The following is a 24,987-nucleotide window of genomic DNA, read 5'->3' as shown; positions in this document are numbered from 1 at the left end:
GTGGGGGAGGGAAGGGAGGTGTTTTGGAGGGATCAGGGGTGTGATGTGTCAGGTGGGAGGCTGATCTCTACACTAAAGCTAAAATTAACCCTGCAAGCTCCCTACAAGCTACCTAATTAACCCCTGCACTGCTGGGCATAATACACGTGTGATGCGCAGCAACATTTAGCACCCTTCTAATAACCAAAAAGCAACGCCAAAGCCATATATGTCTGCTATTTCTCAACAAAGGGGATCCCAGAGAAGCATTTAGAACCATTTATGCCATAATTGCACAAGTTGTTTGTAAATAATTTCAGTGAGAAACCTAAAGTTTGTGAAAACATTTGTGAAAAACTGAACGATTTTATTTATTTGATCGCATTTGGCGGTGAAATGGTGGCATGAAATCTACCAAAATGGGCCTTGATCAATACTTTGTGATGTCTTCTAAAAAATATATATATACATGTCAAGGGATATTTAGGGATTCCTGAAAGATATCAGTGTCCCAATGTAACTAGCGCTAATTTTGAAAAAAAGTGGTTTGGAAATAGCAAAGTGCTACTTGTATTTATTGCCCTAGAACTTGCCAAAAAAGCAAAGAACATTGGGTATTTCTAAACTCAGGACGAAATGTACAAACTATTTAGCATGGGTGCTTTTTGGTGGTTGTAGATGTGTAGCAGATTTTGGTGGTAAAAGTTAGAAAAAGTGTGTTTTTTTCAATTTTTTCCTCATATTTTATATATTTTTTTAGTAAATTATAAGATACGATGAAAATAATGGTATATTTAGAAAGTCTGTTTAATGGCGAGAAAAACGGTATATAATACAAAATTACAGCTAAACACAAACACTGCAGAAATGTAAAAATAGCCCTGGTCCTTAAAGGAAAGAAATTGAAAAATAGCCTTGTCCTTAAAGGGACAGTTTACTCAAAAGTTTTCTCCCCTTTAATTTGTTCCCAATGATCCACTTTACCTGCTGGAGTATATTAAATTGTTTACAAGTAGCTCCTTTACCCTTATATTGGCATTTGAAATTGTTAATTTAGCATGTGGTATCCCCACCTATTCTGAAAGTTTGTGGCCGCGTGTACCAGCTATAGATAAGCTTTGTAAACACAGCCAGCAGAAGAAATTACACTCCCAGTGTGATAAAGCAGAGATAAGGTAATAAAATGTTGATTTTCCATTGTTCTCTCAAAGTATTGGTGATTGTTTTAAGGACAGATATAAGATAAAGAAGCAGGTATATGTACATAATGTGTTACAGTAATGAGATCTGATTATACCTACAAGCTCAACCTATTTTATTAGGCTGTGGCTTCAAAACACAAAATCAGAGCTTTAATATACAGAAATAAACCTTAAAAAGCTAATTTTCATACATTTTTTACTCTGCAGTTGGTAAAAAAGCAATTGTAAATACATTAAGGGAAAAACTATTTTACAGTATACTGTCCCTTTAAGGGGTTAAAGTTGATTTCATCTGACGTTGTGCTGTTTTATATGGATTCCATCGCTTTGTACTGTTTAAAGTTGATTTTATCTGACTTTGTGCTGTTTTATATGGATTCCCTCGCTTTGTACCATTTAAAGTTGATTTCAACTGACTTTGTGCTGTTTTATATGGATTCCATCGCTTTGTACTGTTTAAAGTTGATTTCATCTGACTGTGATGTTTTATATGGATTCCATCGCTTTGTACTGTTTAAAGTTGATTTCATCTGACTGTGCTGTTTGTATTCTGTGAACAAATTGTTAAAAAAAAAAAAAAATAGCCAATCAGAATGTAGTTTAGTGAATCCAATGTACAAGCTGAGCGTATCTGATTTCCAAGTAGGTTCCATTTTAAAATAAGATAAGTTGCTCATGGGCTTCTGATTTTCCCCATCATATAAACGCTTAGTTAATAAAATTGGACTAACACGGGTCTTTAAGAATATAAGGAAAAATCTTAGCTATTTGTATTTTAGCAATAAATGTTCTTTAGAAAGTTGATCTATTCTGCATCCTTCTCTCGGTCCTCTCCTTCTGCTTCTAATTATACAAATTGTTGCTGGTAGAAATATTCTGTCTCCCAAAATATTGCAGCCATGATGAGGTAATAAAGGATGTGTCTTTAGACTGTCACAATATTTTGGCACTAATATTTTATATTGTTAGCACTTCTTTACTTTTCAAGTCTCCCCTACATATTTTGTAGTGTAACTCCTATATAGTATATCACAGGCCTATTACATATATCTAAAATGGAATAGACGGTTTAAATTATTTTAAATTATTTATTTTGTATCTAGATCTTTTGCAATGTAGTGGTTAATTGTTGATATATACTATGTACATTAAAATATTTTTTATACATACAAACAAACACTATACAATATTTACAGCATCTGAACCTACAATGTGAAAAAAAATGCACAAAACAGATTAAGTTGAGGATGAATATAAGAGGAAAAACAAAATTGTCAGAAAAAAGCTAATTGGTTGGCTCACTGGAAAACTCCCATAGTCCTATTGGTGTGTGACAAGTATAAGTACATAAACTATATGTAATCCCAGCACAGGAATATCTATGTACACATTAAAATATCCTTTTAAGATGAAGAAGTTAAAAAAAAAAAAAATTAAATCTCTTTATGTGACAAGAGTTACTTTTGGATTTTTCTTTAAAGAGATATACAAGTGCATAAATAATATTTAAAAGCATTTTATTATTGAAATATTGCTTGTATACAACTGTGTGTTTAACCCTTGCAAAGTGATTAAACTCATAGTTAAAGTCAGCTCCAGAATAATAATGCACTCTTGGGAGCTAGCTAAACACATCATGTAAGCAAACGGCAAGGGACAAATATGAGTAGTACCCAATCACCAACTAGCTAGCTCCCAATAGTGTAGGAGTGGGGCATATTCTTTTTAACAAATGATACCAAGAGAAAAAGTAAATTTTATACTAGAAGTGGATTTAAAAGTATTAAAATGAGATGTACTACCTGAATCCCTATTCTTTAAATTCATCCTCAGTCATACTCTTGAGAAAGAATGATGCTATATCTTAAAAAGTATTGTACAATGATATAGATGAATTGATAAAGAGATTCTATAGCCCACGTATTGTATCACTGTCTTTAAAGAGCACCTTTGACCTTTTACCTTATTAAGCAGACCAGTACCATTAGGTCACTTTGCTCTTTCCTATTTCTGACCTTTTAACTCATTAAGCATTTAACTGTAATTGTCACCTAAGTAGTGTATTATACACTAACAGAATTTACACTTTAAGATTTATTCAGCTCTCACAATGTGAACATCCTCATATATCAGGCCAACAGTCTCTGGGAACCTGAACGTGTAAGTCTTGGAATGCCTGTCAAACAAACCTATCACCTGCCTGTGAAGTCCTTATGCTTGGACCTAAAGGGAGATAGGTAGCAGTATTTCAAAGGTGACTCAAAGGACAATGCTAATTTACTTTAAGGATAATATAGATGTTTATTTATATCATACATATAAGTGGCATTGATAGGTGGTGTCACAAGTGAAGTCATTGATAATGTAATGTGTGACATCACTGATTATAGCATGCAAAGTGCACAAATGGGCAGCTTAAAACTGAAATATTCTTGCTTTTGAATATGTTATAGAAAACGTTATTATTAACATTGTTGTGCTAGCTTATAGACATAATCTAAACCAACTGGAGTATTTTGCCTTAATAGATAGTTTTTCTTTCATTTTTTCTTTTATTTATTTATTTATTTATTTATTTATTTATTCCAAGTGTATCTAAGTTGGTTAGTTTGCATATTACTGACCCTTGACCCATTGAAATATCCTGGTAATTAGGTTACCTTTGTCATTTATGGTAATATCCCTTTACCAGAATACTGTAACTGTAAATAAATATAGAAGCACATTGTACAAGACACCTTTATTTATGTGGGAACCTGAAAGTGTAAGTCTGGGAATGGCAGTCGTACAGACTTTGTCACATACTTGTGAAGTCCTTTTGCTCAGGTGACAGACAGGACAGTGTGGATGCTAATGGACTTGTAACTCCTTACTCCAACCCTTAAATACAATGAAAATGCAATCAACTTTTGCCTAATATTATATATATGACTGATAATTGTCCCCCTAATGGGTAAACTATAGCAGTAATTTTCTATAAACTATTTAGAGAGCATATGTGCGTATGTAAAAAAGAATATTTCACAACTTCTTTAATTCTACCATTCATGGAACAATCAACATTTCTTTTGCATGGGGGGGGGGGGTTGCATGGGGGGGGGGGGGTGAAGGGATAATCTTAATAACCAAGAATGATTGGCTATCAAGTGCATATTAAAGTCTTGTTAAAGTCTCTATATATTTGTCTGAAGAAGGAGCACATGGCTGCTCCATAACATCCCATTCATTTTAATCACAGTATGGTGTAATCTAGGGAGAGCTTAATGTGTATTTTATAGTTAACTTTTCAAAGCACCTTAGTAGTTGTTGCTGCTCTTGGTGATAGTGCTTATATATGAGGGAACATATACTGTATGTGAGTGTGCGTATAGCTATCTATCATCTCTATATCTATATCTCTATCTATCTATCTCTATATCTATCTATCTATTTATCTATCTATCTCTATATCTATATATCTATATATTATCTATCTTTCTATCTATCTATATATCTATCTATCTCTATATCTATCTATCTATCTATCGATCTATCTATCTATCTATCTATCTATCTATCTATCTATCTATCTATCTATCTATCTATCTATCTATCAATCATCTATCTTTCTTTCTATCATCTATCTATCTATCTATCTATCCATCTATCATCTATCTATCTATCTATCTATCTATCTATCTATCTATCTATCTATATATATATATATATATATATATATATATATTTCTATCCATCATTTACCTATCTATCAGTACATATCCCCAAATCAGTATTTCCAGAAATTTCAGAAATTTGTATTTAAAAAAAAAGTATTAGAAATTACATTTCCTCACCAGTAAGTAAAAAACCAAGCCAAAGACGCAGGCAGAGAAGCTTGTTCTAAAAAGGAAATTTTAGTATATAATACCTTTCTGATTACAGTACTGTACTATCTTTCTGATGGTATTATGTATCCAAAAGTATTTAAAATTATATAAAACTACCTTTAGGTTGCATATATAAACTGTAATATAACATATAAATATTGCCTAAATGACATTAGATATTGTTGTTTAAACTTAGTCCCATTTTGCAGATGTAAATATCCAAATACAGTATTCCAAAATCCAAACTATTCCAAAATCCAAATGGTTCTTTAGCCCACACACTGTAAAAAAGTTCTCAAATATGTTCAATAAGTCAAATGTATTATTGAATAAGCATATTACAAAATCATCTATGCAATACTCTGAATTTTATTAAAAAATTTTTCCCTTAGACTGGCAGTACCCAATCAATAGTAAACCTAGAACCGATCTATGACACTAAAAATCCCAATTTCAAAGTGAACTAATTATCAGAAAAAAAGGCAATATTTATTTAATTCTATGATTAAAAAGTATTCCAAGAAAGTGTAGTTTGTTAGAGGCTTTTTGTAAACATGCATGAAATATCCCTTAAAGGGACATTGTACACTAGATTTTTCTTTGCATAAATGTGTTGTAGATATTCCATTTATATAGCCCACCTGGGTTTTTTTTTTTTTTTTTTTTTAAATAGTATAGTTTTTCTTACTTTTAAATAACATTGAGCTGATTTTCAGGTCTTTTCATATGCAGAGGAGAGGGGGTTCTGCTATCAGCCCCTTTCAGTGAGTGTCCCAGGCTAATCTCATCAACAGTGCTAAATTGGGAGCTTCTAAGTAAGTAATTGGTGTATACTGCCCCTTTAAACAATGGATTGAGCTCTCCAGTGTTTCAATCAAGATGGTCCTCCTCCAGCACAGTCTATGGGGCCGATTTCTCAAATGTCTGTCTGACATGATCCGCTCAGCGGATCATGTCCGCCAGACATCACTGAATGCTGACAGCATACGCTGTCGCCATTTAACATTGCAAAAGCAGTTCTGGTATATACTGTGTATATATATATATATATATATATATATATATATATATATATATATATATATATATATATATATATATATATATATATATATATATATATATATATATACATACATACATATATATTTAAATTTAAGCTAATGTACCAGTACCAACTAATACCCTTTTGGCACATAGCCGGGATGAGTTATAGAGGACTGAAGGAGCAGTACCATTAACCTTTCCTCAGCAAGGTAGATAGATAAGGGGAAAACTTAGCTTCCAACATGGCAGCACCTATTAATTAATAGAAATTAAACACATATCTTCAATATTTAAAAACTAATATAATGATAAAATACCTCAATATAATATGCTCAGGCTAATTGTTGCTTTGAATTCATAATTACTAAAGGCTCTGTAACCTTCTGGGAATTTTTATACATTAAACAGATTTCTCGTAATTTAATCACTTTAATATTGTTGACCCTTTTCACATTAAAAGTTGCTTTCAAAAGGATACATTTATTGTACAGTTGTTCAGTATAAACAACATAAGTAACATACACAGACAGTAGTTCATAAATGTTCATAAATCTCGAGACTGAATTGTTTAAATAAGATTAGTTTATCGAAACAGTGCAGGCAGGTCAGGTGTAAAGCAGCTACAAGGTCACTAAACTACTAAAGTGTAAAATATTGCACGCTGATTAAACAGCACTGAAAACTATGTGGTATGGAATTCAGAAACATGACTTGCTATTGATAGAAAATGCGTGGTTTTATGGATAGAAAGAAAAAAATACATCAAAATTAAACACACAGCAATGCAGTCAGCTTTCTCAACTATTGTATTAGCTAGAAAAGTAAATATATAAAAATAGAATGGATACTGAAAAAATAAATGCATGCAACTTTATAAGAGAAAGTCGTCTGCCACTGCCAGTGAGCAACAGCAACTGAATTACTCTTTACCCATTTCTCTCTGGGCTCATTGATTGAGTGCTTCGAATCCCTTCAAAGTTGCATGTATGAGATACTAATTGGTAAGGGACATGTCTTTCCTTTACCTCATCTTCTAATACATAAAACAAATTTCTGTAATTTCAGCACTACTAGAGTCGCGACTTTTCACAATAAAAGTTTCTGTCACAAATACATTTATTATAAAGTTGTATAGTTTACACAATACAAGTGATATATACAATATTTCTTTTGATTTTTCCAGCTATTTTTTTTAGTTCTGCATTGGTGGTTCAGTGGTAGAATTCTCGCCTGCCACGCGGGAGGCCCGGGTTCGATTCCCGGCCAATGCAAATAGTAGTTTTACTTTCAGAACAAATATATTTTTTTAACTTCTTTCTGTGAATCTGAATTATTAGTCCCATTACAATGTAAAATTGTACCGAATGAGCAATATAAGTGAAAAAAACCACACAGTTCATTAAAAGTTTTTTAGACATGGTTATAGAACATTCAACAGCTGAGCATTGGTGGTTCAGTGGTAGAATTCTCGCCTGCCACGCGGGAGGCCCGGGTTCGATTCCCGGCCAATGCAAGTAGACGTTTTACTCTCAATATATTTTTGAAGTTAAAACTTCTTTCTGTAAATCTGATTAAATAAAAAGATATATACATACAAGATAGAACACTCAACAGCTGAGCATTGGTGGTTCAGTGGTAGAATTCTCGCCTGCCACGCGGGAGGCCCGGGTTCGATTCCCGGCCAATGCAAGTAATGCCTTTTACTCTCAGACCCAATTATTTTAATGATAGTTCTGATGCTGAATTTGCAAGAAAAGAAGTGTGTATATATATATATATATATATATATATATATACACACATTGTGTGTGTAATTAATGTAAATATTATTTGTACTTTCTTAAGGTATTACTATATTTATACCCCAAACTTTTCCCTTCTCGGGGGACATTTATTTTAATGAAAAAGTTTTTAGTTTGATGCCATAATAAACATGTCTGGTAAATATATATATATGTAATAGTCCTACTTTATTGAGAGAATCCAGGCATGTACTTATTATTATAGGTGTTAATGAAAAATAGACACCTGGTGAGTATACCTAAATAAAATCATAATGCATTTATAATAATGCTACAGACTTGAATAATATGAAGCTATGAGAGACCAATGCAACCTAAGGTGTTGATGGTTGCCCGGGGTTAGATCTCCTTGGAGCAATTGTGACTAAGCTGATTCAATAAAATACTATAAAACCACCGTGGCAATGTCAGGATCATTGGGGTAAGAGTTAGTTAAATACAGGTTGACAAACCCCGTCATTGGCCTTACAATGGTTAATCAAGTTTAGTAATGTGGTTTATTAATGCAACCTAAGTCGAAATGTGAATATTTTGTAATTGCCTGTCCCCCCTTCCTCTGGTAATCAGCAAGTTACTAATGCTTCTCGTATTGTGACTTCTTAATTCCTTCATAAATATTTGGTGGAGGCGATTGATACATTTTTATTATAGTTATTGTTATTTCAAGTATGTTTGAAACGTTTTAGAGCTCTACTTGATTTTTTTGTGAAAGCAGTGTTCTATAGCTATCATTCTATCTATCTATCTATCTATCTATCTATCTATCTATCTATCTATCTATCTATCTATCTATCTATATATCTATCTATCTATCTATCTATCTATCTATCTATCATCTATCTATCTATCTATCTATCTATCTATCTATCTATCATCTATCTATCTATCTATCTATCTATCTATCTATCTATCTATCTAATCTGTCTGTCTGTCTTTCTGTATGTCTGTCTTATCTATGAATCTATCTATCTATCTATCTATCTATCTATCTATCTATCATCTATCTAACTAATCAATCAATCTATCATCCATCATGATCTATCTCTAATATATCTATCTCTAGCTAAATCTATCTATCTATAATCTATCTATCTATCTATCTATCTATCTATCTATCATCTATCTATCTATCATCTATCAATCAATCAATCAATCTATCTATCTATCTATCTATCTATCTATCTATCTATCTATCTATCTATCTATCTATATACAGTATATATATATATATATATATATATATATATATATATATATATATATATATATATATATATATATATATATATATATATATATATATATATATATATATATATATATATTGTTTGGGGCACATTAAAATCGATCTTATTTACAGTAATAAATGTCTTGTTTGTATTAATCTAGCTGTTAGAAAAGCAATTGATTGAACTTGAAATGACAATTGTGTTTATGTAGACGAATTAGCTTCAGGCAACATTTTATTTGCCCACCCATCCCCAATCCATACTATGCCACACCCATTGTGTAATTATTTTCTCCTTGACTAAACCATGACCTGCCTGTTGTGCACCACCCTTCCACATCAGGAGTCTAAAGTTATATAACTTGTCATTTATAATACAATGAGGAAAATCGGGCTTGGACAAATTAGCATTTAATCAAATGATATCTACAAGTATGTGGGTGGGGGCTGCCAACCCACCCTATGATCAGGGTTTTCAATAAAACGTGGGTCTATTTTTGTAAATTGAATGTTAGAGCTATACAGTATCTGAGTGTATCTACATTTGTATATGGGTGTGCACTGTGTAAACATGCATGACCGTTTCTATCACTATTATTCTTTCACCCACTTGTACTTCTATAGCTTTATCTCTTCAGCTATTACTAATGTATAAAGAGGTGATCTATGGCTTGCAAGGTCTACAGCATTTTTTAAAGGTGCTTTTACTTCAATTCCACAACCATTCCATATTTTATTACTGGAAAGGGGTATAAAGTCCAGAGTCTAAGGTGACACTTGAATTTTAATAAATAAATAAAAAGAAATGTCAAACTAAATGTCTCTAAAAGCAAAACACAATTTTCATTATTTACACTAGTCCTAAAGCCCGTTTACACGGGCCATTTTTTACAGTACAGTGGTCCCACCCCTTGCTCTCTCTCTCCCCCTCTCTTTTGTGCTCTCTCCCCCTATCTTTGTGCTCTCTCCCCCTCTCTTTTGTGCTCTCTCACCCCCTCTCTTTTACGCTCTCTCCCCCTCTCTTTTGCGTTCTCTCTCTCTTTTGCGCTCTCTCTCTCCCCCCTCTTTTGCACGCTCTCTCCCCCTCTCTTTTGCTCTCTCTCCCCCTCTTTTTTGCGCTCTCTCATCCTCTCTTTTGTGCTCTCTCTCTCTCCCCTCTCTTTTGCGCTCTCTCTCCCCCCTCTCTTTTGCGCTCTCTCTCTCCCCCTCTCTTTTGCTCTGTCTCTCTCCCCTTTTTTTGCTCTCTCTCTCTCTCCATCTCTCTCTTTTGCTCTTTCTATCCATCCATCTCTTTTGCTCTCTCTCTCCCCCTCTCTTTTGCTCTCTCTCTCTCCCCTCTCTCCCCCATCTCTTTTGTTCTGTCTCTCTCCCCTCTCTTTTGCTTTCTCTCTCCCCCTCTCTATTGCTCTCTCTCCCGCTCTCTTTTGCTCTCACTCTCCCTCTCTTTTTCTCTCTCTCCCCCTCTCTATTGCTCTCTCTCCCCCTCTCTCTTGCTCTCTCTACCCCCTCTCTTTTTCTCTATCTTCCCTCTATTTTGCTCTTTCCCCTCTCTTTTTCTCTCTCTCCCCCTCTCTTTTGCTCTCTCTCCCCCTCTCTTTTGTGCTCTCTCTCCCCCCTCTTTAACGCTCTCTCTCTCCCCCTCTCTTTTGCATTCTCTCTCTCTTTTGCGCTCTCTCTCTCCCCCTCTCTCTTGCTCTCTCTCTCCCCATTACTCCCCCCTCTATTTTGCTCTGTCTCTCTCCCCTTTCATTTGCTCTCTCTCTTAACCCTCTCTATTGCTCTCCCTCCCCCTCTCTTTTGCTCTCTCTCTTCCTCTCTTTTTCTCTCTCTCCCCCTCTCTATTGCTCTCTCCCCCCCTCTCTTTTGCTCTCTCCCCTCTCTTTTGCTCTATCTTCCCTCTATTTTGCTCTTTCCCCTCTCTTTTGCTCTCTCTCCCCCATCTCTTTTTCTCTCTCTCCCCCTCTCTTTTGCGGTCTCACCCCCCCCTCTTTTACGCTCTCTCTTTCCCCCCTCTCTTTTACATTCTTTCTCTATTTTGCGCTCTCTCTCTCTCCCTCTCTTTTGCACTCTCTCTCTCCCCCTCTCTTTTGCGCTCTCTCCCCCTCTCTTTTGCTCTCTCTCTCCCCCTCTTTTTCTCCCTCTCTCCCCCTTTCTTTTGCTTTCTCTCCCCCTCTCTTTTGCTCTTTCTCCCCCTCTCTTTTGCGCTCTCTCTCCCCTTCTCTTTTATGCTCTCTCTCTCCCCCTCTCTTTTGCGTTCTCTCTCTTTTGTGCTCTCTCTCTCCCCCCTCTTTTGCACGCTCTCTCTTCCCCTCTCTTTTGCTCTCTCTCTCTCCCCCTCTCTTTTGCTCTCTCTCTCTCCCCCTCTCTTTTGTGCTCTCTCTCCCCCCTCTCTTTTGCTCTGTCTCTCCATCCCTCTCTTTTGCTCTTTCTATCCACCCATCTATTTTGCTCTCTATCTCCCCCTCTCTTTTGCTCTCTCTCTCCCCCCTCTCTTTTGCTCTATCTCTCTCCCCTCTCTTTTGCTCTCCCTTTCCCCCTCTCTATTGCTCTCTGTCCCCCCTCTCTTTTGCTCTCTCTCCCTCTCTTTCTCTCTCTCCCCCCTCTCTATTGCTCTCTCTCCCCCTCTCTCTTTTGCTGTCTCTCCCCCCTCTCTTATGCTCTCTCTCCCCCTCTCTTTTTCTCTATCTTCCCTCTATTTTGTTCTTTCCCCTTTCTTTTGCTCTCTCTCCCCCCTCTCTTTTGCTCTTTGCCCTCTATTTTGCTCTCTCTCCATCACTCTCTTTTGCTCTCTCTCTACCCTCTCTATTACTCTCTCTCCCCCCTCTCTTTTGCTCTATCTCCCCCCTCTCTTTTGCTCTATCTCCCCCCCTCTCTCCCCCCTCTCTTCTTTTGCTCGCTCTCCCCCCTCTTTTTTGCTCTCTCTTCTCCTCTCTTTTGCTCTCTATCTTCCCCCCTCTTATTTTCTCTCTCCCCCTCTCTTTTGCTCTCTCTCTCTCTCTTTTTCGCTCTCTTCCCTCTATTTTGCTCTTTCCCCTCTCTTTTGCTCTTTCCCCTCTATTTTGCTCTCTCCACACTCTCTTCTGCTCTTTCCCCTCTCTTCTGCTCTTGCCCCTCTATTTAGCTCTTTCCTATCTCTTTTTGTCTCTCCCCCTCTCTTTCTATTTCTCTCCCCTCTCTCTCGCGCCGACAGCGCCCCCGCTACGCCTGACCACGTCCCCCGACATACCCTGTCACGCTCGGCCATGCCCACGTTCCCGTCCGGTCACGCCCACGCTCCCACTCGGCCACGCCCACTTTCGCCCCACCGCCGCAATCAGCAGGTTAGGCCAGGTGTGTTTGTCCTGTGCTGTCTCTACTGCGCATGACAGCTTCAGACAAACACACTTGGCCTTTTATATTATAGGATTTAATGGGCAGGAAACCCCAAATTTTCTTTCATCTATTGGATAGAACATATAATTTTTAACAACTTTCCAATTTACTTCTATTAGCAAATTAGCTTAATTATCTTGTTATCCTTTGCTGAAGGAACAGCATTGCATTACTGACAGCTAGCTGAACACATCTAGTTAGCCAATCACAAGAGACAAATGTGTGCAGGCACCAATCAGCAGCTAGCTCCCACTAATGTAGGATATGTGTGTATTCATTTTCAACAAGGAATACCAAGAGAACGAAGAACATTTGAAAAATAGAAGTGAATTTAAAAGTATCCAATTTATTTATTTTATTTAATTTGCTTCCTTCTCTTGTTATCCTTTGCTGAAAGGTTTATCTAGGTAAGCTCAGAAGCAGCAAAGAACCTAGGTTCTAGCTCCTGATTGGTGGCTGCATATATATACTGATTGTCATTGGCTCACCTCATGTGTTCAGTTAGAAACCAGTAGTGTATTGCTGCTCCTTCAGCAAATGATACCAAGAGAATGAAGAAAATTTGATAATAGAAGTAAACTGGAAAGTTGTTTAAAATTGTACATTCTACCTAAATCATGAAATAAATGTGTTAGGTTTCATGTCCCTTTAATCTTTCTTATCACTTATCTGAGCCAGTTTTGTGAATATTTTTCCTGTAATATGTCCCACCAAGCTTAAAAGTAGGTCAAGACTATTTTATTGATCAGCAATATATCTATTAATCTGTTTTAGTCCTGGACAAGGGATTTTAATTTGCTTAACGATCTTTAGAACATATTCATATGGTATGAGGAGGTACCATGCACCTAACCCCATAAAACCCACAATTAAGCTTTCATGATTCAAATAAAGTATACAATTTAATACAACTTTCCAATGTATTTATGTTATCAAATGTGATTCATTCTCTTGGTATCCTTTGATGAAGAAGCAGCAATGCCTTATTGGGAGCTATCTGAACAAATAAAATGAGCAAATGACAAGAGACATATATGTGCATCCACCAATCAGCAGATAGCTCACAGTACAGTGTTGCTCATACTTAGATATGCTTTTCTACTAAGGATACCAAGAGAATAAAACAAATGTGATAATAGACTTACACTGAAAAGATGTTTAAAATTGCATGCTCTATCTGAATCATGCAAGTTCAATTTTCACTTTACTCTCCCTTTAACATATACATTATTGTCTCAATATGATGCAAAGATGTGTAATTTCTTCCAAAGATTTCACTTACAGTTTTAAAGGGACAGTATACTGTAAAATAGTTTTTCCCTTAATGTGTTTACAATTGCTTTTTTTACCAACTGCAGAGTAAAAAATGTATGAAAATGAGCTTTTTAAGGTTTATTTCTGTATATTAAAGCTCTGATTTTGTGTTTTGAAGCCACAGCTTAATAAAATAGGTTGAGCTTGTAGGTATAATCAGATCTCATTACTGTATCACATTGTGCACATATACCTGCTTCTTTATCTTATATCTGTCCTTAAAACAATCACCAAAACTTTAAGAGAACAATGCAAAATCAACATTTTATTACCTTATCTCTGCTTTATCACACTGGGAGTGTTATTTCTTCTGCTGGCTGTGTTTACAAAGCTTATCTATAGCTGGTACACGCGGCCACAAACTTTCAGAATAGGTGGGGATACCACATGCTAAATTAACAATTTCAAATGCCAATATAAGGGTAAAGGAGCTACTTGTAAACAATTTAATACACTCCAACAGGTAAAGTGGATCATTGGGAACAAATTAAAGGGGAGAAAATTTTTGAGTAAACTGTCCCTTTAAGGTGCCACTGGGAATATACCTGAAATCATAATAAACCTGCACTTGACCAATTAAGGAATTAAAATGTCTGCTAATTAAAAAATAAATAAATGTGTGTGTGCATGTATATATATTATTATTATTATTATTATTATTCATTTATAAAGCGCCGACATATTCCGCAGCGCTGCCCATGGGTACAAGGATAACAGTACAATGGAGAAACAATACGATAAGACAAATACAAGGGGTATTGAGGGCCCTATTCCCGTGGGAATTTACAATCTAGATGGGTAGGAGGATGGGAAACAGGAGGTGGGGACTGCAAAGGTGATAATGATAGTAGCGAGGAGATAGAGGGCAACTGTTAGTTAAGTGAAGTTAGTTTGTTAATAAGTCGGGTGATAAGCTTCCCTGAACAGAAAGGTCTTTAGGGAACGTTTAAAGGAGGAGAGGTTAGGGGCAAGTCTGACATCTCGAGGAAGTGCGTTCCAGAGGGTTGGTGCTGCACGAGAGAAGTCCTGTAGTCTAGCATGAGAGGAGGTGATGGTAGAGGACTCAAGAAGCAGGTCATTGTTGGATCTTAGGGGACGGGCAGGAGTATATTTGTTGATAAGTGAGGACAAGTAGGGTGGGGCAGCATTGGTGAGGGCTTTGTAGGTCAGGGTGAGAATTTTGAATTTAACTCTGTTTTGAATGGGGAGCCAGTGAAGGGACTCACAGAGAGGTGCAGCAGAAACAGAGCGTTGAGATATATATATATATATATATATATATATATATATAGTAACAAAAGAAAAATGAACCAGTAGAAAAAATCCACTGAATCACTCCTAGGCGCTCACTATCAAATAAAAGCTGTGCCACAAGGTATATACTCTATACCCAGCACCTCATAAGAAATATTTTCAGCAAGAAGTATCCAGCTGCCAAACCCCAAAAAGCAGAGGAGACCTATCACTCCTCAATAAAGAGACATAAATAGAAAGAAGCAGGGTGGCGCAGAGACCTCAAACTTTAAAATACAATAAATAAAATAATTAAATAAAATACAATACAGTTTACAATAAAATATTATAGCAATATATATAGTAGAATAAAATATAAAATAATAATATATTATAATATAAATGTCTATAGCTGTAAAGGTCCTAAACGATCAGATGTAGTCAGGAGCACATCAATTATGGAGAGGAAAGTCTTCAGATGCTAATCCCCTATTAGATGTACACTTACTTGAATGAACCTCAATCACATGAGGTAAGAATGTAGCACTTTCATAGAAAAGTAAGGCACTCCCTGTAGAAAAAGTAGAACGATCAACTGGATCTCCCAGAATATAGACTTCTGTATCTTGGAATATGGATAGTAGAATCCTCCAAATGTCCTTGTGCTCTCTTTAGAAAGTAGTAACTTCCAACTCCAGTATAGGTGTCATATAAAGAGAACCAGAAAAGCGAACATAGTGTAAAACTGCTTTAATAACACATAAATGACACACAATAGGGTACACTCACATAAAAAACCTCAACTAATGAGGTATGGAGAGAGCACATAGACGTAGTAAAGCTGCAGCCCAAAGAATCCAATAAGTATCCGCCGTGGGAATCTTAATTCAAAGGCAAATGCAGACTCCACAATAACAGAAGTATCGAACAGTTCATACAACAGGTCATGTACCTTCCTTGAAATATCTTACGCGTTTCGAAGGGTCAAATAAATTAGGTTCCCTTCTTCATCAGATGAAGGGAACCTAATTTATTTGACCCTTCGAAACGCGTAAGATATTTCAAGGAAGGTACATGACCTGTTGTATGAACTGTTCGATACTTCTGTTATTGTGGAGTCTGCATTTGCCTTTGAATTAAGATTCCCACGGCGGATACTTATTGGATTCTTTGGGCTGCAGCTTTACTACGTCTATGTGCTCTCTCCATACCTCATTAGTTGAGGTTTTTTATGTGAGTGTACCCTATTGTGTGTCATTTATGTGTTATTAAAGCAGTTTTACACTATGTTCGCTTTTCTGGTTCTCTTTATATGACACCTATACTGGAGTTGGAAGTTACTACTTTCTAAAGAGAGCACAAGGACATTTGGAGGATTCTACTATCCATATTCCAAGATACAGAAGTCTATATTCTGGGAGATCCAGTTGATCGTTCTACTTTTTCTACAGGGAGTGCCTTACTTTTCTATGAAAGTGCTACATTCTTACCTCATGTGATTGAGGTTCATTCAAGTAAGTGTACATCTAATAGGGGATTAGCATCTGAAGACTTTCCTCTCCATAATTGATGTGCTCCTGACTACATCTGATCGTTTAGGACCTTTACAGCTATAGACATTTATATTATAATATATTATTATTTTATATTTTATTCTACTATATATATTGCTATAATATTTTATTGTAAACTGTATTGTATTTTATTTAATTATTTTATTTATTGTATTTTAAAGTTTGAGGTCTCTGCGCCACCCTGCTTCTTTCTATTTATATATATATATATATATATATATATATATATATATATATATATATATATATATATATATATATATATATATATAGAGAGAGAGAGAGAGAGAGAGAGAGAGAGAGAGAGAGAGAGAGAGAGAGAGAGAGAGAGAGAGACAGATAGATTGCTAAAAAATATACAAATTAATGTTAATTAAAATTAAATAATATATGGAGAATATCAATTATAGCCATATTTTTCTTCCATGATTCAATTTTCTTATTTATTTTTATTATCAATTCTTCTTCATTCTCTTGGTATCTTTCATTGAAATGAAGGAACATATGCTTAGGAGCGTGCCCATCTCTGGAGTTCTATATGGCAGCAGTTTTTTTCAAGAATTTTCAAGAGCATTAGATGGCAGCATTATTTCCTGCATGAAGTGTTCCAGATACCTACCTAGGTGTATCGTTTCAACAAAAAATACAGTGAGAATGAAACAAATTTCATAACTGGAAACTTTTTAAAATTGTATTCTGTCTGAATCACAATAGAAAATATTTTTTAGTTTTCCTATTCCTTCAACTGGTGGAGTGCCTCTTGGAAGTATGGTTTATTCAGGAAACCAAAACAATTACAAAAAAAAAGAAGCTAAATTTAATTTGAAAATATCCTCTGTTAGATAATACAAAAAGACTGACCACAGTGTCCTTTTAAAAAAAAAAAAAAAAAAAAAAGATATACTACAAGGATTGGCACATTTGTTCTATATTAAGGAGCAAGGTGCCTGTCTAGGTATCTCTTCAGCACTGAATATCAAGAGAACAAAGCAAATTTGATAATGGTATAAAATGTTATGCCCTTTCTGAATCCCATATCCCTTTAAATTGGAGATAGATACCTAGGTATTGTTAATTTATAAACCTGCTTTTACTTTATTTTTTATACAAACATTTAACCCATATGTTGGCTCTTATGCATTAGAGACCTGTTTGGCTGCAGTCTCACATAAGATATACTGCTGACTATTCATCCCTACAGTTTTACCATCATACTGATGATAAAGTATTTGAATTTACTAATACTGATCATTTATATATTTGTCATATATTAAGTAAATAGCATTATGAATATAGCATTACTGGAGCGTGTTCATAATGAATATAGAGATGCCACATATTAGTGTGTAGAACAGTATGATTAGGGTCTGGGTGTTCTGTACCTGCACTTTTTAGCACTTTGGTGGAGATACCATTTAATATAGAACAGTATAATCTAAAATGTGTGTGTATATGGATACATTTGATAATTTGTTTCTAATTTACAAAGACTGTTTACTGCTCCCATATAGTCAGTCTGAAGTGTCTGTAACTGCAATAGCTATTTTTTTTACTATAATAAATTGGGACATATTTTGGACTAACATTGTGATTGTCATAATTATTTTTTTTTTTCTTTCCCACTTTATTTCATAAATCAAAGGGATTAGATTTTGAATCAATTTAGTAGATATCAATGGGATATATACTGTATGTCAAAATTAAACCTTCATGGTTCAACCAGAACAATTATATACATATACAAGTGGCTTTTCAATTTACTTTTAATATCAAATTGATGTTCTCTCGATATCCTTTGTTGACAAGCATACCTATTTAGACTCAGGAGCAGCAAGGCACTACTGGGAGCTAGCTGGTGTTTGGTGGCTACACACATATGACTCCAGTCATCGGGCCACTACATTTTTGTCAGCTACCTAGCATTTACCTTTGTGTTTAACAATTTGCAGTGGTTAAACAGTGAAGGGCCTCCTACTCTCCTACTCTCCTCCTCTCTTGCTACCGCCTCACATTCCTGTTTACAAGACTTTTCCAGACTGGCTCACATCTTATGGAACTCTCTGCCTCGCTCCGCAAGACTCTCCCCTAGTTTTGAAAGCTTCAAGCGCTCCCTAAAGACTCTACAATTCAGGGATACATACAACCTACACTAACCTTCCTAACTCCACTGCTATCCCCTTAAACCCCCATAGAATGTAAGCCTATGAGCCCATCTGTTTGTAGATCACCTTCCAGAGCCAACTACAACAGTGCAACTCTCGGCAGGACCCTCACCCTCTACCCACTTGACCCCTGTAAATGTTATTTTGTACACCACCTATATCATAGCACTGTGGAATCTGTTGGCACTCTACAAATACCTGACAATAATAATAACCTGATAATAAGGGCCTGGTGAGCTAAAGCTTGGAGAGAAATCACATATTTTTTAGAGTATTTTATTGTTATGTCTCTACTTCACATTCAGAACCCTGCATACCTAGATAAACCACTCGCAGTGTAAAATTGTTCTTTCTAACAGTTTAGGGACCTCACAGTACTGGCAAGACCTCTTAGATAATCTCACCAGAGCAGAGAGCTTTAGATCATCAGAGCCATAGTTATATGCAGCCAATGACCAAAATGCCCTAATACAGAGCATTTTCTTGTTGCACTTTTATGTCACTTTCATAAAAATTGTGCACCTTTACAGTAATAGTAGCTTATAGAAGTATAAAGTTTATTACACTTTGAATAAAGTTTACTTCACAGAGTTTGTACAGATAAAACTCTACTTCAGAATCATAGTTACTTATTATTATATATAGTGAAAAGTACTGTTGGACTGTAGTCACTAGGGTCAATTGACTGTACATAATATGAGTATAAAGGTGCATTGTATCTTGGTATAACAGTAAAACCATTGCTGTTTAGTAAATACAGTTTCTCAGGCCTTGCAGCGATAATATCTCTTATAAATACAATAAGTGTGTCAGGTTAAGCACATAATAAATCCCTACACGCTAAAAATAACTCGGTGTAAGACTTTTATGATGGGAAATAGGATCCTAGCACTGTGTGTGCGGAGGAGCCATATTGTTGGACACGTGAACGTGTCTAGTGTCTAATTGTCATGCTAATGTGTAGTTTGTATACAAGGGGCGTGGCTAGATTACACGTGGGCGTGGCTTCTATTAGACTTATCAGCGGCTCTTTACTTTGTAGAGAGCATTCACCCCCTAGCTTTGGACTGTACCGGACTATATTACTGATTGATCATCCAGTATGAAGAATTCTTACATAAGCAAAGAAGATAAGAGGGTAAATACATTCAGCAAATAGCCACTATATACGATTCTTTATTCCTCGGGAACTATTTTTATAATTTTCTCTAATTTAAACTCCTCAAAGTGTTCTTTCCCCCCACATTCTTTCCTGCTTACTTTTTTTTTACTTTATATAAAATCCCATGAAGTTTCTCGGTAACGTGTTATCTGTTCATCTGATCTATACATTGTTTAAAACGTTTTATTTCTCCTTTAACACGAGCTCCTCTCTTCTGTGACTTTCTTTTTGTGAGGCTGTTTTATCCCTTTATTTCTCCTAGACACTTATATTATATATTATATTGTCCCTTTTAATTGTAGCTCATGAAGCCGGTCATAGAAAAGAGACGTAGAGACCGAATCAACCAGAGCCTGGAACATCTAAGGACCCTTCTGCTGGAGGCCACTCAAGACGAGGTAGGTATAACGTGTATGCAGCTACCGAAGCGATCCTATCTAGAAGAATTGCACAATGCTCCATGATCAGCCATTTGCCCGATATCCATTACTTATATGTTTCTTGAATCCATTTTTGGAGCTGGCCAAAATTTTCCTTAAAGGGACAGGAAATCCAAATTTTTTTATTTAATGATTCAGATAGAACATGCAATATTAAACTACTTTCCAATTTACTTCTATTTTCTAATTTGCTTCATTATTTAGGTATCATTTGTTGAAAAAAAATAGCACCTGGGTGCTATTTGCTGATTGGTGGCTGCATATGATTTTCAACAACGGATAACTAAATAATGAAGCAATTTAGATAATAAGGAAATTGGAAATTTGTTTAAAAATTGTATCCTCTGTCTGAGTCATGAAAGAAATGTGGGTTTCCTGCCTGTTTAAATTATAGACTAAATTCACAGCATTAAATGGGCATCTGCATACTGCTAGATTGTTTGGATTCGATACAGTTTTACGAATACTGGCTGGTTTTTGTCCAATCTAGTTAGTCTGGATACTTTGCCTTACTATACTCTAATGAGTAAATATTCATCAGCAGTATAAAAAAAACAGTGACTAGGACTAAGAATCTCATGGCTATTTCATTTTGAACTGTAAATTCGTGATGTCAGAAAAATACATAGTCGAAAATGTTTTTAGGGCTATTTAATGGGAATTGAAAAATAACATGTACTATAGAAATACTAATAATGAGAATCATTCTCCGTGATTTAGTATGGGATGGGGAGCTTTACTTGACTTCATTCAATTTCAATTACCTTGTGTATTATATAGATATTATTTATTATCAATGAAGGAGCTTATTATAATCTTTAAGGCCTTATACAATTGTGTTAAAGGGGCATGAAACCCCCAAAATATTTGTTTTATGATTCAGATAGCACATGCAGTTTTAAGCAACTTTCAAATTTTCTTTTGTTTTCTTATTTTTTTTTCATTCTCTTGGTATCCGTTGTTGAAAAGATGACCCTGCTAGGCTCAGGAGCAACAATACATACTGGGTGATAACTGCTGATGGGTGGCTGCACATACATGCCTCTTCTCATTGGTTTAGCAGATGTGTTTAGCTAGCTCCCAGTAATGCATTCCAAGAGAACAAAGCAAATTTGATAACTTATAAGTTAATAAAAAAAAAAAAATCTAAAATGATATGCTCTATTTGAATTATGGAAACAAATGGGTTTCATATCAGAGATCTATATCTATCCAGAAAAAGTACAAACAGATAATATAATTTTATATTTATATAACTATGTTTACCCATTTAAAGACTTGAAACACATACATAAAATTAGCTTCAGAGCCACAATACATTATTGAGGGAATGATATAATTTAATGCTCTATTTCAACCCTAAACATTTTAAATTCTCACTATCATGTCACTTTAAAGGGACAGTACACTGTAAAATTGTTTTTATATGAATGTATTTTCAATGATTTGTAATACCAGTTGCAGAATATAAAATGTATGAGAAATTACATTTTTCTGTTTATTTGTGTATATGAAGTAGCTGGTTTTGTTTTAAACCACAGCCTATTACAATGGGTTGAGCTTCAGGTAATATCAGATCTCATTATGTTATCACTTTGTGTACACACACTTGCTTCCTTATCTTATATTTGTCTAGAAACCCAAAACTCAATACTTAGAGAGAACAATAGAAAATTATAATTTTATTACTTAACTATCATGTCCCCCACTGAGAGTGTAACATCTTCTGCTGGCTGTGTTTACTTAGGCTATTCAATAGAATATACTCCAGTATAGAAACTTTCAGTATAGGTTGGGATACCACAGGCTAAATCAGCTATTTCAAATACCAAAATAGGGGTAAAGGAGCTACTTGTAAACAATTTAAAACACTCCAGAAGTTAAAATGAATCATTGGGAACAGTTTAAAGGGGAGACATTTTTTGGGTGAACTGTCCCTTTAACGATTCTGATGAAACTATTAAAACTGGGGTTATTATGCACAAAAATGTACATATGTCTATTTTATTTTGCAACTTTTTTTCTCTCCAGATCATGAGTATTTATGAATTTATTTATTCTCTATCCATTTCCATAATTTTTAATGTTTTTTGTCTTTGCAGTCGCTGAAAAATCCAAAAACTGAAAAAGCAGATATTCTGAAAAAGACAGTGGAATTCCTGAGAATGTGTAATACTCCAGGTAGGCATTTTTGTTTTAATTTGTACAAAAGACTTAGTGCTGGGATGTCACCTCTTTTCACAGAAGTTCACATAAAAATAACTTGAGTTGTCTATGATTAGTTAATACTTAGATTGAAAACCAGACATTTCAATTGTGAAGATCTACAAAAGTGTACATCAGTACTGGATAATGTCAGACTGTTAATTGGTCTGAAGTTAAAGTGTAATTTATTTTCATATACTCCTTCTTTAGATTCTGAAGTAGAGAAGAATTCACTGCCAGGATTTGAGGGAGGGTTTCAAGAAGGTCTCTGCCAGGCAACACAATTCTTAAACTCCTCTACCAATGTATGTGAGGACAAGAGGACATATTTGGTAGGGAAACTGTACCAACACTTGGAGGACAAATGTATAAACAGATGGAAGGAGCCAATGCTAGGAGACAACATGGAAATTGATCACAGACAGCTCCTACCAAGTCCACCACAGATCTCCAGGGTAACAGGGGACCTAGAAACCAGCATAGAAAAATGTCCACATATTCAAACCAACCAACCACTTATTCCAACATACCCATCAAGTTCATCTATAAGGCCCCTTTCCCAGTCAATATTGCAGTCATCACCACGGAAACCTCAAGGAGAAAGTTGTAAAATGTCAGTGCAAAGGACTATCCTGCCCACGTTTCTCTCAAACGCTTCTATGTCACCAGCTTTTGTATGGAGGCCCTGGCCATAAGACTGTTTTTTGTTTTTAAACCCATGTTTGTCAGAGAGGGCTGCTATTCATTTCTATGAAATGAATTGCAGCCCGTTCTGTAGTAAAGGGGTTAACTATTTGTAAATAGTCTTTGTACATTTAAATTATATTGTTTTTATTGTGTTTTTTGACTTGTTTCCTCTAAATATATTTCTTTAGATAAAAACTTTGTGTTTGGTATTTATTTTACAAAATATAACTGATCCAATATATTAGATCATAATTTCAGTGTATAGATGGAGACATATTTCTTTGTTATATGTGTATACATTATCTATAAGTTCTTGTTGATATCTTAAGTGCATATCTGCTTATAAAAGGAATATATTCTTAAAGAGTCATGATACCAACTTTTTTATTTCCTGATTCAGATAGGGCATAGATTTCTAAGCAATTTTTCAATTTACTTCTGTTACCAAATGAGCTTCATTCTTTTGGTATCTTTTGTTGAAGGAACAGCAATGCACTGCTGGGAACTAGCTGAACACAATGACAAGAGGCCTACAGTATATGTGCAGCCACTAATCAGCAGCTAGTTCCCAACAGTACATATTTGATCCTTCAAGAATGACAAGAGAATAAAAGAAACTTGATAATATAAGTACATTGGAACTTTTTTTATTGCATTTTCTACATGAATCGTGAAAGTTTATTTTTGGCTTTACTGACCCTTGAAACATAATATGTAATTTGCAATTTTCTTCATTCTCTTGGTATCTTTCGTTGAAGGAGCAAAAATGAACTACTGAAAGCTAGCTGAACACATCAGGTGAGCCAATAACAAGAGGCATAGATGTGCTGCCACCAATCAACAGCTAATTCCCAACAGTACATATTTGCTCCTTCAACAAAGAATATCAATTGAATAAAGCAAATTTGACAATAGGACTTTTTATGTTTTAATGCAGGGGTCGCCAACCTTTCGGACCTCAGGGACCACTAAACTCACAATTTTGAATCCCGTGGACCACTAACATAATAATAATAATTGTTATATATATATATATGTGTGTATATATATATATATATACACACAAACACACACATACTGTACATAACTAGTATAACCATAGCTAAGTTTACATTATGTATATATTTACATGTTTAAGAATTATTTTTTGGAATTAACTAACTGAATGACAAAACTGAGAGAATACTTCCTAATGAGTAGGGAGATTGCGTAGGAAGATTGTAATTTAACTCCTCCTTCATTTTCACTGATGCCCAGCCAGGCATTGTAGGGAGTTGCGGCACGACAGGGTGACACCATCAGAGGAGACTAATTCCTGCTTGATGGTGTCAAGGACCACCAACATCTTCTCGTGGCCCACCAGTGGTCCATGGACCACTGGTTGGCGACCGCTGTTTTAATGGACAGTAAAGCCAACATTTAAACTTTCATGCTTCAAGTAACCATTACTTCCCCTTGAAAAGTAAAATGTCATTGATATTAAAGGGATAGAAAGCAACTTTCTAATTTACTCCTATTACCAAATTGTCTTTGTTCTTTTGTTATCTTCATTTGAAAAAGCAAGAATGTATGCTTAGGAGCCGGCCATTTTTTTTTCAGCACCTGGGTAACGCTTGATGATTGGTGGCTACATTTAGACACCAATCAGCAAGCACTACCCAGGTGCTGAACAAAAAAATGGACCAGTTTCTAAGCTTACATTCCTGCTTTTTTA

The 24,987-nt window shown here is 35.3% G+C and overlaps 1 protein-coding gene and 3 non-coding genes across 4 annotated transcripts; all 4 read left to right on the top strand.

Moving 5' to 3' along the window:
• Positions 1-7,294: 7,294 nt before the first annotated feature.
• TRNAG-GCC (transfer RNA glycine (anticodon GCC)) lies at positions 7,295-7,365 on the top strand. The gene has a single exon. It is a non-coding gene; the product is annotated as a tRNA-Gly (tRNA).
• Positions 7,366-7,536: 171 nt separating this feature from the next.
• On the top strand, positions 7,537-7,607 carry TRNAG-GCC (transfer RNA glycine (anticodon GCC)). Its single transcript has one exon. It is a non-coding gene; the product is annotated as a tRNA-Gly (tRNA).
• Positions 7,608-7,712: 105 nt separating this feature from the next.
• TRNAG-GCC (transfer RNA glycine (anticodon GCC)) lies at positions 7,713-7,783 on the top strand. Its single transcript has one exon. It is a non-coding gene; the product is annotated as a tRNA-Gly (tRNA).
• Positions 7,784-19,838: 12,055 nt separating this feature from the next.
• LOC128662320 (transcription factor HES-4) lies at positions 19,839-23,468 on the top strand. The gene is made up of 4 exons (XM_053716126.1): positions 19,839-19,917; positions 20,244-20,339; positions 22,484-22,562; positions 22,797-23,468. The coding sequence occupies exons 1-4, from the start codon at positions 19,882-19,884 to the stop codon at positions 23,279-23,281; spliced, it is 696 nt and encodes a 231-aa protein (XP_053572101.1). The 5' UTR covers positions 19,839-19,881; the 3' UTR covers positions 23,282-23,468.
• The last annotated feature ends 1,519 nt before the right edge of the window (positions 23,469-24,987 follow it).

The sequence above is a fragment of the Bombina bombina genome, chromosome 6 (assembly GCF_027579735.1).
Source record: "Bombina bombina isolate aBomBom1 chromosome 6, aBomBom1.pri, whole genome shotgun sequence".
Classification (NCBI taxonomy): domain Eukaryota; kingdom Metazoa; phylum Chordata; class Amphibia; order Anura; family Bombinatoridae; genus Bombina; species Bombina bombina.
Note: the sequence above shows the minus strand (reverse complement) of the source record. Positions and strands in the feature narration are given on the sequence as shown.